This window comes from Dreissena polymorpha, chromosome 8, assembly GCF_020536995.1.
Source record: "Dreissena polymorpha isolate Duluth1 chromosome 8, UMN_Dpol_1.0, whole genome shotgun sequence".
NCBI lineage: Eukaryota > Metazoa > Mollusca > Bivalvia > Myida > Dreissenidae > Dreissena > Dreissena polymorpha.
In genome coordinates, this window is record NC_068362.1 from 46,681,819 (window position 1) to 46,697,133 (window position 15,315).

General features: G+C 35.8%; 1 protein-coding gene across 1 annotated transcript in view; it reads left to right on the forward strand.

Annotated features, from left to right (window-relative positions):
- Positions 1-15,315, forward strand: part of LOC127841228 (uncharacterized) — a 315,075-nt gene that overhangs the window by 59,617 nt on the left and 240,143 nt on the right. The window contains exons 6-8 of the mRNA XM_052369887.1: positions 5,476-5,649; positions 6,378-6,458; positions 7,632-7,799. Coding sequence (XP_052225847.1) covers positions 5,476-5,649; positions 6,378-6,458; positions 7,632-7,799 — 423 coding nt within the window. The remainder of the gene's footprint in view (positions 1-5,475; positions 5,650-6,377; positions 6,459-7,631; positions 7,800-15,315) is intronic.

The following is a 15,315-nucleotide window of genomic DNA, read 5'->3' on the forward strand; positions in this document are numbered from 1 at the left end:
TTCTGCCACATTAAGGTCTTGAAGGTCTAAAAAAAGTATCCATTACCAAACAAGACTAGGGAAATAACGCTGACCCTTAAGTTTTCAGATTTCTGTTTCCGTGGAATCTGAAGTGTCACTTCACTCAGATTTTGAGTTTTCAAGGGAGGTAACTTTGGAGACCTTGAGATAATCCATGTCATGTTTTATTATATAAAAAACCTGAGTGTTCTGAATTTCTTTATTGATTAATTAACCCTTTATAGGCCACACAGATACACATTTCGATCTTTTGTAGTCTGCCAAAAAATCATATTTAATACCTTCCAAAATATATTCAAATTGTCAAGGCTTACTTGCCAAACCTTAGATATTTATGATTTACTTACAGCTTTAATGGTTCAGTTAAAAAAAGTCAACATTATTACTTATAATCATATGGCTCAGTAAAAAAACAGCACACATTATCACATATTATCATGAATGAAGATAAATTTGAATAAATGCCGGAGTATATAAATTAGCCCAATTTATTTACTGGAACAGCTTTTAAAGGTATGCAGTTTTAGTGTCTAATATATTTTTCCCAGCTGAAATGTTGTTTACATGAATAAATGCATTTGTTTTCAATATGTTTAATGTTACATATTTTTACAAATTAAAATGTTTAACCTAAAGTTTTAAAATTTGACATTGAATACAATGCATTTAAGTTTGAGTGTTATTTCACCAATACCTTATACAGTTACCTACCGTATATGTCCTTATTGACGCTCATGCCCTAATAGACGCGCAGGCCGTCTTATCTGGGGTTCAACAGGAATTTATCAGAACCATAAGATAAGATTTATGTAGCCCGTAATCCATTAAAGAGTGACAGATAAATAGATATCTGAAAACATTGTTTTTGCAGCCATTTTGTTTGCAACACGGTAACACCGCAAATATGCTACTGTGCCAGTATATACTACGTAGGTAACAAACCAACAATAATTATAATTACAGTAGATTCCACTTAATTGTATATCGGATTATCGAATAATTTGGTTAATTGAATAGAAATTGAAAACACCAAACCATTTGCATATCTTCCCGTTGTAAAAACTCCACATATTCTGATAGGAAATATGGCGTATTTCGGTTAATTGAATAGCCAATTTTCTATTGAACAATATAATCCACACTATAATCCAGCAAAGAATGTCATCAATCTCCAAGGATACACATCGTATCGACGATTTTGACAGACACGCTTAACTGACTGCCTTTGTTTTCATTTCACACCATTCATGTATGCAGCGTCTGTCAAGCGTCACGTTACTAACAGGTGAAGTATGCGAGCAAGTAAAATGCAAACACTGGAGTCTCCGGTGTGCAGTCAGGTGCAAACTTTCGAATGCAAACTGTCGAGTAACACACTTCAACAGTTTGTTGTCGCTTAGAAACAATTAAAGAGTGTGTTGCTGATTAGAAACAAACTGTTGACGTGTCTTGCTCGACAGTTTGCAATAGGTGATGGAATGTTACTATATTCTCAGTTCGTGTATATAAACCTACACGAATGCGTCACAGTAAACCATATCTAAACATGATGTCAAACAATCGAAAACGCACACATTTGTCAAAAAATCGCAGTCTTAACACTGCTGATCATGTTTTCACAATAACCAAATTTAAATCCAGTATTGACCAGATTTTCCGGTAAATCAGTACACAGTACATTATCTGTTTCAATACTAAACTACCTGAAAGAGCGTAACGTCAAAGATACAGCATTCTCCTCGCTACAAAGTTTTCCTTCGACAGTGTATATACACCCACGCCAATTTTCGCGCGCTTTTTACCAGGTCAATACATGAGCAATAGATGTTGCTAGCGTAAGCGTTGGGTAAGCAATAAAATGAAAATAGGAAAAATCATTACACGCACCGTATGGCGTGACATTGAACATTGCTGCATAGTTTTCGCTAGCTTTTTGTTGGGGGCAAAGGAAATACATGTGGACGTTTTATTTAAAGCTAGAAAGTGTGTTTTGGATTACAAAATTTGTATTCTCATTTGGGAATTCAACAAAACATTTATATTATATTTATAATGGATTCAATATTAAATTCCAATATTAACTTTTTTTAAATGCTTTACGTGTCGAAACGATGTTTTGATTATGCATGAAAAGCACAATTTCCAGGAGATTACACCCGGTTAGTGATAACATTTGATAATATAACTGATTCCGTATAATTGAATACTCCGGATAATTGAATATTGGGACGTGACAAATGGGCTATTCAATTAAGCGAAATCTACTGTATTGTCGTCAGCACATGTGAGTGATAAATCATAGAGATATAGTTTCTGTTGAGCAATTACCATTTACATTGTTTATTATTGATATATATTTTTCGATGTATATTCCTCGAGGACTGCTTGTAACTCGGTGCTAGCAGCAGTGAAAGGACGTTATCATGGCTGGCATGTGTGCTTTACGCCGATTATGTCAACTGTATGGTATTGAGCGTTCGGGTGTATTGTTTTTCAAACTATAAATACTTATCAACTAAACACAGTGAAGGCGCTAAATACCGGGTCAAACTGGATTTAATGGTGAGCGTCTCTTAATGGGGAAATATTTAAGTTGATGAAAAATAAAATGGGGTCCACAGCCGATTTGCGTTAAATTGGACATCACAATTTAGCGGGTCTTCAGCAGGCCATGTCATACGATGGGATCAAACAATGTTGTGAGCAGCAGGTAATGAAAATGTAACACTGTTCAAATGTGAGGAATAGGTAATAGTGGTTCGAATTAAATGCGCAGGGGTCTTGAAATAACACGCGCAGTGCGCATCAATAAGGACATATACGGTATTTGGTATTGTATGAATTAGACCACTACATACCGCTGCTGGGGCATTTTTGAACCAATCTGTCTATTCATAGGAAGCTTATGTTAGCATAATTATGTTTCTTGACACTTAAAGCCAAAGTGTCATTGGTGTAAGCCATACGACGGCCGCTTATTAAAATTCTATTTCCTGTAGTAATGGAATGATAAGATGTTAGTTTACCTAGAAGATTTTAGTGCAATATTTAATGAAGGTATTCTTTTGCAGTATGGTTCTTATATTCATTGTATGAATTGTCACTACAGTATCGTTCTTCCATTGCTAGCTAGAACATATATGCTATGCTCTCTGCTTATAAGACCACAGAACCTTGAGTAACTTTACATCACACATTGAAGGGTAGCTCCCAACTAGAATAAGCCAATGCACAGGCAAATCTTGAGCTAGAATGGCAGCATATTGTGTAAAGATTTGAGTCGCGTTCTGAGAAAACTTCAGAAAACTGGGCATAATGCATTTGTGTCAAGTGTTGTCCCATATTAGCCTTTTCAGTCCGCACAGGTTAATCAGGGACGACACTTTCCGCCTTAATTGGAATTTTTGCTAAGAAAAGACTTCATTTAAACGAAAAAATGTCATAAAAGCATAAAGTGTCGTCCCTATTTGCCTGTGCGGATTGCACAGGATCTAGGATGACACTTTACACACAATGCATTATGCCCAGTTTTCTCAGAACGCGACTCAAATGAGTCACACTCTTGAAAAAAAGGGCTTTATTCATGTGGATAAAGTAAGTACAGGCTCATCAGAGACAACACTTAAGCCTAAGCTGGATTTATAGCAAGAAGATACTTCTTTAAAACAAAAAATACAATAAAAGTTAAGTGTCGTGCCTGATTAGCCCATGCATACTGCAGTAAAGTTGGATTTTTTAAATAAGAATCAGGCACTTATTGAAAGGTATACAAGTCTGTTGCTGTCTATCAACATAATTTTAAAGATTATTAGGTAGTATAGTTATCTTTAACATTAGTGATTTTTTAGCTCACCTGTCACAAAGTACCATTGTGAGCTTATGTGATCATGTGATGTCCGGCGTCCGTTGTGCGTGTGTGGGTGCATGTGTGTGTCCGTCAACAAATTGTTTGTGTAGACAGTAGAGGTCACAATTTTCATCCAATCTTTATGAAATTTAGTCAGAATGTTTATCTTGATGAAATCTGGATTGGGATTGTATTTGAGTCATGGGGTGTCAAAAACTAGGTCACTAGGTCTAATAATAGAAAAACCTTTAGTAGAATAGAGGTCACAGTTTTCATCCAATCTTTATGAAATTTGGTCAGAATGTTTACCTGATGAAATCTGGGTTAGGATTGTATTTGGGTCATCTGGGGTCAAAAACTAGGTCACAACCTCAAATAATAGAAAAACCTTGTGTAGACAATAGAGGTCACAGTTTTCATCAGATCGTTATGAAATTTGGTCAGAATGTTTATCTTGATGAAATCTGGGTTGGGATTGTATTTGGGTCATCTGGGGTCAAAAACTAGGTCACAACGTCAAATAATAAAAAAACCATGTGTAGACAATAGAGGTCACAGTTTTCATCAGATCGTTATGAAATTTGGTCAGAATGTTTATCTTGATGAAATCTGGGTTCGGATTTTATTTGGGCGACCTGGGGTCAAAAACTAGGTCACTAGGTCAAATAATAGAAAAACCTTGTGTAGACAATAGAGGTCACAGTTTTCATCAGATCTTTATGAAATTTGGTCGGAATGTTTATCTTGATGAAATCTGGGTTGGGATTGTTTTTGAGTCATCTGGGGTCAAAAACTAGGTCACAAGGTCAAATAATAGAAAAACCTTTAGTAGACAATAGAGGTCACAGTTTTCATCATATTGTTATGAAAATTGGTCAGAATGTTTATCTTGATGAAATCTGGATTGGAATTGTATTTGGGTCATCTGGGGTCAAAAACTAGGTCACTTGGTCAAATAATAGAAAAACGTTGTGTAAACAATAGAGGTCACAGTTTTCATCAGATCTTTATGAAATTTGGTCAGAATGTTTATCTTGATGAAATCTGGATTGAGATTGTATTTGGGTCATCTGGGGTCAAAAACTAGGTCAATTGGTCAAATAATAGAAAACCCTTGTGTAAACAACAGAGGTCACAGTTTTCATTCAATCTTTATGAAATTTAGTCAGAATGTTTATCTTGATGAAATCTAGGTTGGGGTTGTATTTGGGACATCTGGGGTAAAAAACCAGGTCACTAGGTCAAATAATAGAAAAACCTTGTGTAGATAATAGAGGTCACAGTTTCCATCAGATCTTTATGAAATTTTGTCAGAATTTTTATCTTGATGAACTCTTGATAGGGATTGTATTTTGGTAATCTGGGGTCAGAAACTAGGCCACTAGGTCAAATCATAGAAAAACCTTGTGTAGACAATAGAGGTCATAGTTTTCATCTGATCTTAATGAGTCAGGTAAGTGATTCAGGGCCATCATGGCTCTCTTGTTTTATTTGAAACTTCGTGATTGAAAATTTTTATCATCAATTGACCTTTCAACGTGACTTGAAAAAAATTAATTTATGATCATATAATTTTAACCCTCAAAACTTGCTGTGATTGTCTCCAGAAAGAAGAGGCCTATCGGGAGACATACAAGGCCTTCAAGACGTGTGGTAGCCTTGACAACCGTGAGGGCCTGAAGCACACATTCCACAGCGCCCATAACGAGTATCTGCTTCAGCTTCGGGCCTCCAACCGTCTCCAGGACGACATGAAGGTTACGTTGCCCCAGGTGCTTGAGGTTAGTCTTGGGGCAGAGGCAACCAGCATAAAACTAGATTAGCCTGCGAGTAACAAGCAGTGTGTTCAGGTTTTTATGCTGTTTGCTGCTCATCAGTATCTAAGGGTTGGAAACCTAAATCTAGTAAGGAAGGTCAACATGCTGGTCAAAGTGCCTCAAATGTTAGAAGGGGGACAGCCTGGGTGCTGTAAAGTTTCTTAAGATTCTTTAAAAAATGTTGAAAACAGGGTTATTTCATCTATGTCTCCATAGGCTCACCAGGGACATCACTTTATGCTAAGAAGAGACTTCATTGGAAGGAAAAATACCTTAAAGGAGGAAATGTTTGTCCCTGATAAGCCTTTGCAGACTGCACAGGCTAATCAGTGAAGACACTTTACACAGATGCATTAAACCCAGTTTTTTTTATTTCCAAATCTTGAATTAAGTTAAAATATATGCATGTATCCAGAACAGCATCCAAGCCATAGTGCCCAAGGTGCATGAGATGAGATTGCTTTCCCGCCTTGAAGGAAAGTGAAAATGTCCAAAAGCAAATAGCATAAACCAGAACATCCTGCCAGTTACTTGTTTTTCTAATTGCACAGGCTTATTTGGGAAACCACTTTGCACACATGCATAAAATCCCGTTTTCACCATAACTTGGCTCATTTGTATACAATTTTCAAGCACAATTTATATCTTTTTAGGAACAGGAATGCAAATGCTTTTAAAACTTTACTTTCCAGGAGTTGGATGAAATCTGTATTGATACAACTAACACTGTGAATGTGGCGATTGAAAGCCACTCTCTACTTTTACTTACCAAGGTAAGTAATTAAACCTTGTACTAGAAAAAACTGTACTTAATGCATTTGCATAAAGTGTCCTTCATGATAAGCCTGTGCAGTCTGCACTGGCTAATTAGGAATGACACTAAGACTCCAAATGCTAATCAAGGATGACACTTTCCGTTTTATGAAATCTTTCCTTTAAAGAAAGTTTCTTCTAAATTAAAATCAAGTCTAGATGGAAAGTGTTGTCCCTGATTAGCTTGTGCAGACAGTGCACAGGCTTGTCTGTGACAATACTTTCCTCATATGCATTCAAGCCAGTTTTCACAGAACACAGCTCAACTAATTGTTTCACTGCTACAAGCAAGCTTATGTGGTCACCATGGTTTGACAGTTCATGAGCATACAAATGTCCTGTATGTTACTGCCAGAGTTGCAATATTTGATTATTACATGTGTTTTTTTTATAGGATGTTTAAATGAAAGAGGAAGACTTATTTACTACACCTGATTATTATAGTAAAGAAAATTATGCAGTCAAATCAATTAAGGCCTTTTGTGTTAAACAAACTGAATTTATAGTTTTGTCAGTTTGGTAGACACTGTATATTTGTTGTTCAAGACAGTGTTATATTAATGGGAACTAACTCTGCATCATGTAAATCATGTAGTACATTAGTTCTTTCCCTTTTAATAAAAATGCATGACAAACTATTGTCAACAATTAACGGGAATATTTTTTGGAGATTGAAAAATACTGAAAAATCTATGACTAAGAGGAATAACAAAGCTGATCTTTCTATATTTTTTAACAGAAATTGGTCACATTAATAGTAAGTAGTAGTTCCAATGGGTGCCTTTTTAAACAAATGCAAGTTATTAACACTGCTGATTAAAAAAAAGTTCTTGAGAATGCATTCAACATTGCTGATATTTTGCAAATCATAGTAAAACAAGCATTTCTTTTTTCTTAAAAAAATGGTACACTGCCTGTTCTTCAGGAATTTATTACCTTTAGCATCATAGGTCATTTGGTCTTTCCCTTATAATGACTCTCTGTACTATCTTCACATCTACTTGGGTATGATCAGTTCACTTGGTAATGTATGTTATACTTTTCTTCATATTTTTTGTCTACAATGACTACAAAATGAAGTCGTATACAAAAATCTTGGTATAGAAAAAACAACACACTGGTTGGTTTGTCAGGCAAATGAACAACGAAGACAGCTGGAGAACCTCCTGCGATGTTGCCGACAGGTCAACCCCATGTTGGATATCTCCTTGTTTGTGAAAGCGATCAACAGCGAGGAGCACAAAATACCGTTACAACGACACAAGTTCAGTCCTGCCGATCCCATGGCCAACAGTGGGGAGGTAACGTATCATTGGAGCATTTTTGTTGAGCCCACTTTTTGCAAGCTTTATACAGCTGTCACAATTATAGTCAAGCGTTTATGCATGCATGCCTGACTGAGTGTGCATGAGACCCAGCTGGTCAATACTGTAAATTTGTTATAAATTGTGCAATTTAAACATACTAAACATAAATGTTCACCTTCATTAGATGACATGTTGTGCGTATTACCCTTCTCTCCACCATAACTTTTAAGTTTAATCAAAACGTTAACGGTGAAATTAGGCTGTCAAATGGATTATTGGTACATATCACATCATTCAACATGCAGTAATTCTTCAGGGATGTTCACCATGTGGATAAGGTTTGTCACCGCTGACAATAGAAAAGGTCACTCTAAAGGCTAAATGTCATAATTTTTATGGTGCATTAATTAAATAACTCAACTCAGTTTATTATAATAAATAATAATAAGCAGTGTCCACAGTGGGCTTGACATGTTGACAACAATTATCTAGTTAGAATAAAGAGCTTTAATGTAAGTGTTTTTATGCCCCCGGATCGAAAGATCGGGGGTAAATTGTTTTTGGCCTGTCTGTCTGTCTGTCATTCATTGTGTGTGTCCCAAAACTTTAACCTTGGTTAAAGTTTTATGATAACTTTTGAAATATTGAACATCACAACTTGATATTGGTTTTATGATAACTTTTGAAATATTGAACATCACACATGTATCTCATGGAGCTGCACATTTTGAGTGGTGAAAGGTCAAGGTCATCCTTCAAGGTCAAAGGTAAAAAAACAACAATTCAAAGCGGCACAATAGGGGGCATTGTGTTTCTGACATTAACACATCTCTTGTTTAATAAGTATAGAGACCCGAGTACGCCTTTAAGGGTCAAGAATACAACTATGAATTGCTCTTTATATTTTTGTTATATATTTCAAAAGTTAAACCAATAGTGTAATGCATTAAACAAATCTCCATTAAAAGTAAAAGGAATCCTCTTTTGCACTCCAGAACCAGTCCTGGAGATAAAAGGTTACAAGTCAAGGTCCCTTTTTAAAATTTTCAAAAAATGAAAGAAAACAAGTTGAAGTCTTTCTCTTCATCATATTAATTGTTTGAAACAATTTCAAACATTATTCTCTGATTTATCAGAACAAAACCTGATTTGCTGCAATCAATGTGAAATTTTACCATGAGACTTTTGAACAAAAAATATATCTGCCATGTGTTCATTGAAAATTGTACCCATTTGACCTTTGCAACTATTCTGCTAAAATTATACATCTTTAGTTTATTTCAACTTTTTTGTGGATGTCTCCCAAACTTTTTTTAGTTTTTGAACATTTGTGTGGCATTTAAAACCCACATTTAGCCTTTAATTATCATTCAGTTACTGATTGTTTGATATAGTGCAAGATTTCACAGCTGTTTTCAAGATGCTTGTACAAGAAAATATTATAAGGTTACGCATGCGCAATTAATTTCCTTCTATATTACATATAAAATAGTTGAAGTTCGATATCAATTTTTAGCATGATCAAGCGCATACACACTATATCATCATACATCATTAAAAAGATAAATGCATAATCTTTTGAAAAAATGCATGTCATTAAATTCTATGCGTGCTAACTCAAAATATTTACCTTAGAATAGGCAAACCGGTTTTGACAGCTGTGCAGACAACCATTTTGGGCTAAAATAGTATGACCTACTTTCAAAGCCGGGAACCATCAACACAAAAAGTAGAGCACAAAAATGGCTTATTTTCTTATTGATTACAAATATACCTTCAAGTTGATACCAAAACTAACCATTTGCAATGTATTTTACAAATCCTAGGCAGCATGCACTTAACAATGTGTGCTAAGTATCAAACTGACTGCATGTAACCCTAAAAACAGTAGTTCCGGTTTGGGTTATGTGACCTTTAAGAGAGCCCAACCCCTTCAAATTTGAAATAAAGGCCTTTTTCCCACAGGTGTTATCTGTTTTGAGAAAGATCACAAAGTTCCGGTACAATGACACACAGATTTATTCATAATAGTTGCCGTTGAAAGCTCCATGCGTAACAGCGTTTCGCGTCAAGAATTAAGGTAGAAAAGCCAAACTTGGTTATATCATACATGCAGCACTTAGACTCCATACAAGGCATCACTTTCGATTCTAATAGGCAAAGCTGATGAAACCTATGACTTGATAAGTGAAAAAAATCATCAATGGCAATATTTGTGCATCAAAGCAGGTTTTGAACCGGATTCGAACAAACTTTAAAAAAAAAAAAAAAGGCACATTTTAGGTAAAAACCATGTAGAAGCAGCATTTCTAATGTCATTTGACCCAACAAAAGGGCTTGCTTGCATAAAAAAAAATAATCTTGACTTCCTGACTAAAAAAAAGTCATCGTCAGACATGAGCTTTAAGTCTTTTGTCACACCTGGACCTATGATTCCTCAGCTTGAGTTCCGTCTCGGACAGGCTCTGGAAAGCCTCAGTCTGGCCCGGGTGCTCAATTCCGTGTAATCTGAGAAAACAAAAAGGTTTTTTGTTCACATTTACCCATTACAGTGCCAACTAATGTAAGTTAGATACAATTAGAGTAAGCTTTCAATAGTATTTGTTGCTTTATTTGCTGCAAATGAATAATTCACCACGCCGGCATCACATTGTCTGGCACACTGGCAAAGTTATCGCCACAAAATGTGGTTTAAGAGCTGCAGTAAATGTAAAACACCCAATTTTCCTAATTTTGGTGACAAAAGTGTGCCAGGATATACAAAAAAATCATTTTACAATAGATTTAATTGAAAATAACGGAGTACTAACCTGCAAAGACACCGATCCTCTCGACACGACTGGGCGAGTGTTGAGGGCCGTCTCCGAATCAGTCATGCTGTACAGTTTTTTATGGCCTGTCACTTCAGCCGGACTTGTAAACCAATTGGACGACAGTTCAGGCAGAGCTAAAGACCCATTTCGACACCGCCTACAAATGCACACTTAGGTTTACGCATAATATTGAGGTCACTTAAATACAGATTCCCTGGTGTTTTTCACACAGGGTCTATCACAACAACATTCTTCCAGGAAAGAAAGCATAATATTATTATCATTTTTGTGTTTTCAGCTGAATACTTGATTTTACTTAAACTCTGCAAGATATCCAAACAGGAAAAATAAGGCAAAGTAGTGTTATTCTGAGTAGATCTGCCCGACGGGGTTGAAGGCTAGGGCAGATAGCAGTGTCGGTCCAAACTTGGCAGGCATTTTTAACAGTAAAAGGCTCAAAAAGTAAACAATAATAATAAATACAGATGAAGTAGAGACATGCATTAAGTTCATTATTGAGATTGATGCAAATTAATGTCAAAATGTCACTGAAAAACAATACAGAGTGTTTAAGTAGTCTTAGAATATGTCTCCGGAACAGGTTTCGGTGTGATTTTCCAGCATTTACCCCCCTTATGACCCCAAGTGCAACAGCCCAATTGCAAACAGCCCTAATTTGGGTCAAATGACATCTGGCAGTTATGTTTTGCAATACAGAGAGTTTTTGATGGTCAATTGTCAAAATTCTGGCAGAAGACTAACTTGGTCGGACGTGCTTAAAGGTTACGCATGCGCAATTAATTTCCTTCTATATTACATATAAAATAGTTGAAGTTTGATATCAATTTTTAGCATGATCAAGCGCATACCCACTTTATCATCATACATCATTGGAAAGATAAATGCATAATCTTTTGAAAAAAATGCATGTCATTAAATTCTATGCGTGATAACTCAAAATATTTACCTTAGAATAGGCAAACCGGTTTTGACAGCTGTGCAGACAACCATTTTGGGCTCAAATAGTATGACCTACATTCAAAGGCGGGAACCATCAACACAAAAAGTAGAGCACAAAAATGGCTTATTTTCTTATTGCTTACCTTCAAGTTGATACCAAAACTAACCATTTGCAATGTATTTTACAAATCCTAGGCAGCATGCACTCAACAATGTGTGCTAAGTATCAAACTGACTGCATGTAACCCTAAAAACAGGAGTTCCGATTTGGGGTTATGTGACCTATAATTAAATAAAGTGTTCCCTGTTGTGTTGCCTCCTTAACAATTGCAATCATTTCTACAATGAACATTATGTTTTCAACATATCATGAACCTCAGGGCTTATAATTTTAACATATTTCATATCCTTATTATAAATAGCAAATAAATGATTGGCAAGCGGGACGTTATTTGTATCTGGCCCAGCCTGGACAAATTTTCATATTTGAAAAGAATCAGATCGCGTGGCTCACCCAAGGAAACCCGATACCTTGTGAGCAGTGTTATACCATTGGAACAGTGCTTGTTATTTTAGCATGAACTAACATAGGGTAAGTAAATAGGAAAAAATAAAATTTTCAAAGTCCAATTTGAAACAACTGTGTATTAACATTGATAACAAAGGTATTGGCCTACATGTAGAAAAAATCCTGACAAATTTTCTTTAAAAATGAGCGTATGTGGCTCCCTGAAGTAGAAGATTGTGCAAAATGGGACATATTCAGGCATTTAGGGGAGAAGAACTGCTTTAATTTGCAAGCCACTACAATAATTAAAGGATTTATACAAAATTACACATGTCTGCCATAACCTCTCAGCAGGGTTTCTCCAGAAAACTATTTGTTGTGGAGAAATTTATGTTTGTAATGACCATGTTGGGCAAACATGGATACCATCTGGAGAAGACCAGGAAACCTTATATGAGCAGTGACTTTATAATTCTTTTATGGTCAGAGTGATCTATTTGATTCATATTGAAGCTTTCAATTATGCATGACAAACACACAATCCAAAAATGTTTTAAATTTGTTAGATGCTTCAAAAAAAATAAATTATTAAACCATCATGTACAAATTGTCGTCCTTTAAATCCAGCGATTTTAACCTGGTGTGTTTTGTCACAGGAGATACCTCATATACTGTGAAACCATTTATTTCTGTCAACTCAAAATTTTGTCATTAAAAAAATGGCTATTTTTTTAGCACTTAAATCCGCCAATTTGTTATTTTGAAAAAAATGCATAAGTCAATATCCTATTTGTTTGTAATACATGTCCGCGCTAAATCGCAGATTTGAGATTGCGACAAATTGTGGTGGGGAAAAGGGAGGACACTTTGGAGTCCTGTTTGTCACATGCCAATTAAATAAGCTTTTGATATCAGGTGATAGTAATTGGCCCTTTTTATTTTATTCCGTGGACAAGTTCATTGTAATATATATGTAATATAAACTATAACTTCCAGAGCTGTGTTGGCTGTCTATAATTGGCCCTAGCTGCGTAAGTGGCCCTTGGACGGCCCTCAGACTGTTATTTGGCAGCAGGTTGATTTAATAGACATCCAGCCTAAGTTCTTCTGTTTGTTATTGTCTCAAACAACAATTGTATCTGTGAGACATCTTGCTAGTGTTTCTGCACTTTTAGAAGTGTATTTCCCCCACTTTCATCAGTGTGTCTGGTTCTTCATTAATTTACTTGCAAAATCTTTTTGCAATTCTACACCCACCTGGGATACATTACAGAAATAGCCCTTAGAGATTTTGATATGAATCTCTTGTCCAAACAGTACTTTTGCCCACTTGTAAACAATCAAACAAATGAACCTTTGTCTGGAAATTTATTTCAGCATTATACAAGTGGAACAGGTTTCTTGTGTTTTTCTATTTGTGTTTTGACATGGTATTCAAACTTAATAAGTGGTTTATTGTTGGTTTTAGAAGCAACAACAATGTTTCAATAAAACCATACAGAAATGAATGTGCTTTTGTTTGTAACTTTATTTCTAATATATAAGTTAAAAATTAAACAGCTTTTATAAATTGTCAGTTTGCATGTGGTATATTTTGTGTTGACCATTTTAGGGAAATTATCTTTTGAAGTGATATTTATAGATTTTGGAAGCTAGCAACAATCATTTTTGTTGCTTCAAATGTACTGTAAGCAGGATTGAAACATTGAGAATATTTGTTATATTGTTCAGGAATTATAACATATTGTTTATGATAGTTTTCTATCAGACCTAAATTAATGTGTTAACAAATTGTGCAGGTTAGTTGCTTTTCAGTTCACCTGTTCAATGTACACTATAGACAGGTTTAACTTTTGGATTGCGGTTTGTTGTGTCGCCCATCATCCATATTTTTTAATTTAAATGGCATCTCCTAAACTGCTTGACAGATTTTCAAGAAATTTCACAGGATTGATGCTTGGATAAACTGACTTCACAATTGTTCGGGTCTGCTCAATACCTATGTATGTTTTTCCTTAACCCTTTGCATGCTGGGAAATTTGTCGTCTGCTAAAATGTCGTCTGCTGAATTTCTAAAATTAGCATTTTCTTCGATTTTTTTCAAAGAATACTATCAGAATAGCAAACAGTTTGGATCCAGATGAGACGCCACGTTCTGTGACGTCTCATCTGGATCCAAACTGTTAGCACAGGCCTTCAAAATTCGGTTCCCGCACTGAAAGGGTTAACTATAAAGCTGCGGACCTAGATATTGGAATGGTATTTAGCATCCTGTTGTGGACCTTTACCAAGTTTATTCCAGTCATGCCACTTGCCTAAAAACTTATCACACCCTTGGTGTCTCAATATGTTCATATAAATTTAAAAAGCCTTGTACCTTTAAATGCTTTCCTCTCTGTAGAAATAAAGTCTTGACGTGTAGCGTTCTTCACTAAGTTTGTTTATTAAATCATGCTTATTTTATTATGCCCCCCTTCGAAGAAGAGGGGGTTATATTGTTTTGCTGGATGTCAGTCGGTCTGTCTGTCTGTTTGTCTGTCTGTCTGTCTGTCTGTCTGTCCGTAGACCAGCTCATTTCCGATCAATAACTCGACAATGAATTGACCGATTGGCTTGATACTTCACATGTACATTGGCATTGGACAGTAGATGACCCCCATATTAATTTGGGGTTACTAGGTCAAAGGTCAAGGTCACTGTCACAATAAGTGTGAAAATCGTTTCCGATCAATAACTCGATAAGGAATCGACCGATTGGCTTGATACTTCACATGTGCATTGGCGTTGGACAGTAGATGACCCCCATATTAATTTGGGGTTACTAGGTCAAAGGTCAAGGTCACTGTCACAATAAGTGTGAAAATCGTTTCCGATCAATAACTCGTCACTGAATCAACGGATTGGCTTGATACTTCCCATGTGCATTAAACTTCAACATTAGATGACCCCTATTCAAACTGGGGTCTCTAGGTCAAAAGTCAAGGTAACTGTCTCAATAAGTGTGAAAATTGTTTCTGATCAATAACTCATCAACAAATTGACCGATTGGCTTGATACTTCAAATGTGCATTGGCCTTGGACAGTAGTTGATCCCTATTGAAATTGTGGTTACTTGGAAAGGTCAAGGTCACTGTCACAGTAAGTTTTAAAATCATTTCCAATCAATAAATAATAAAAAAATTGAATGATTGGCTTGATACTTTCCATGTGCATTGGCCTTGGAAGAAGA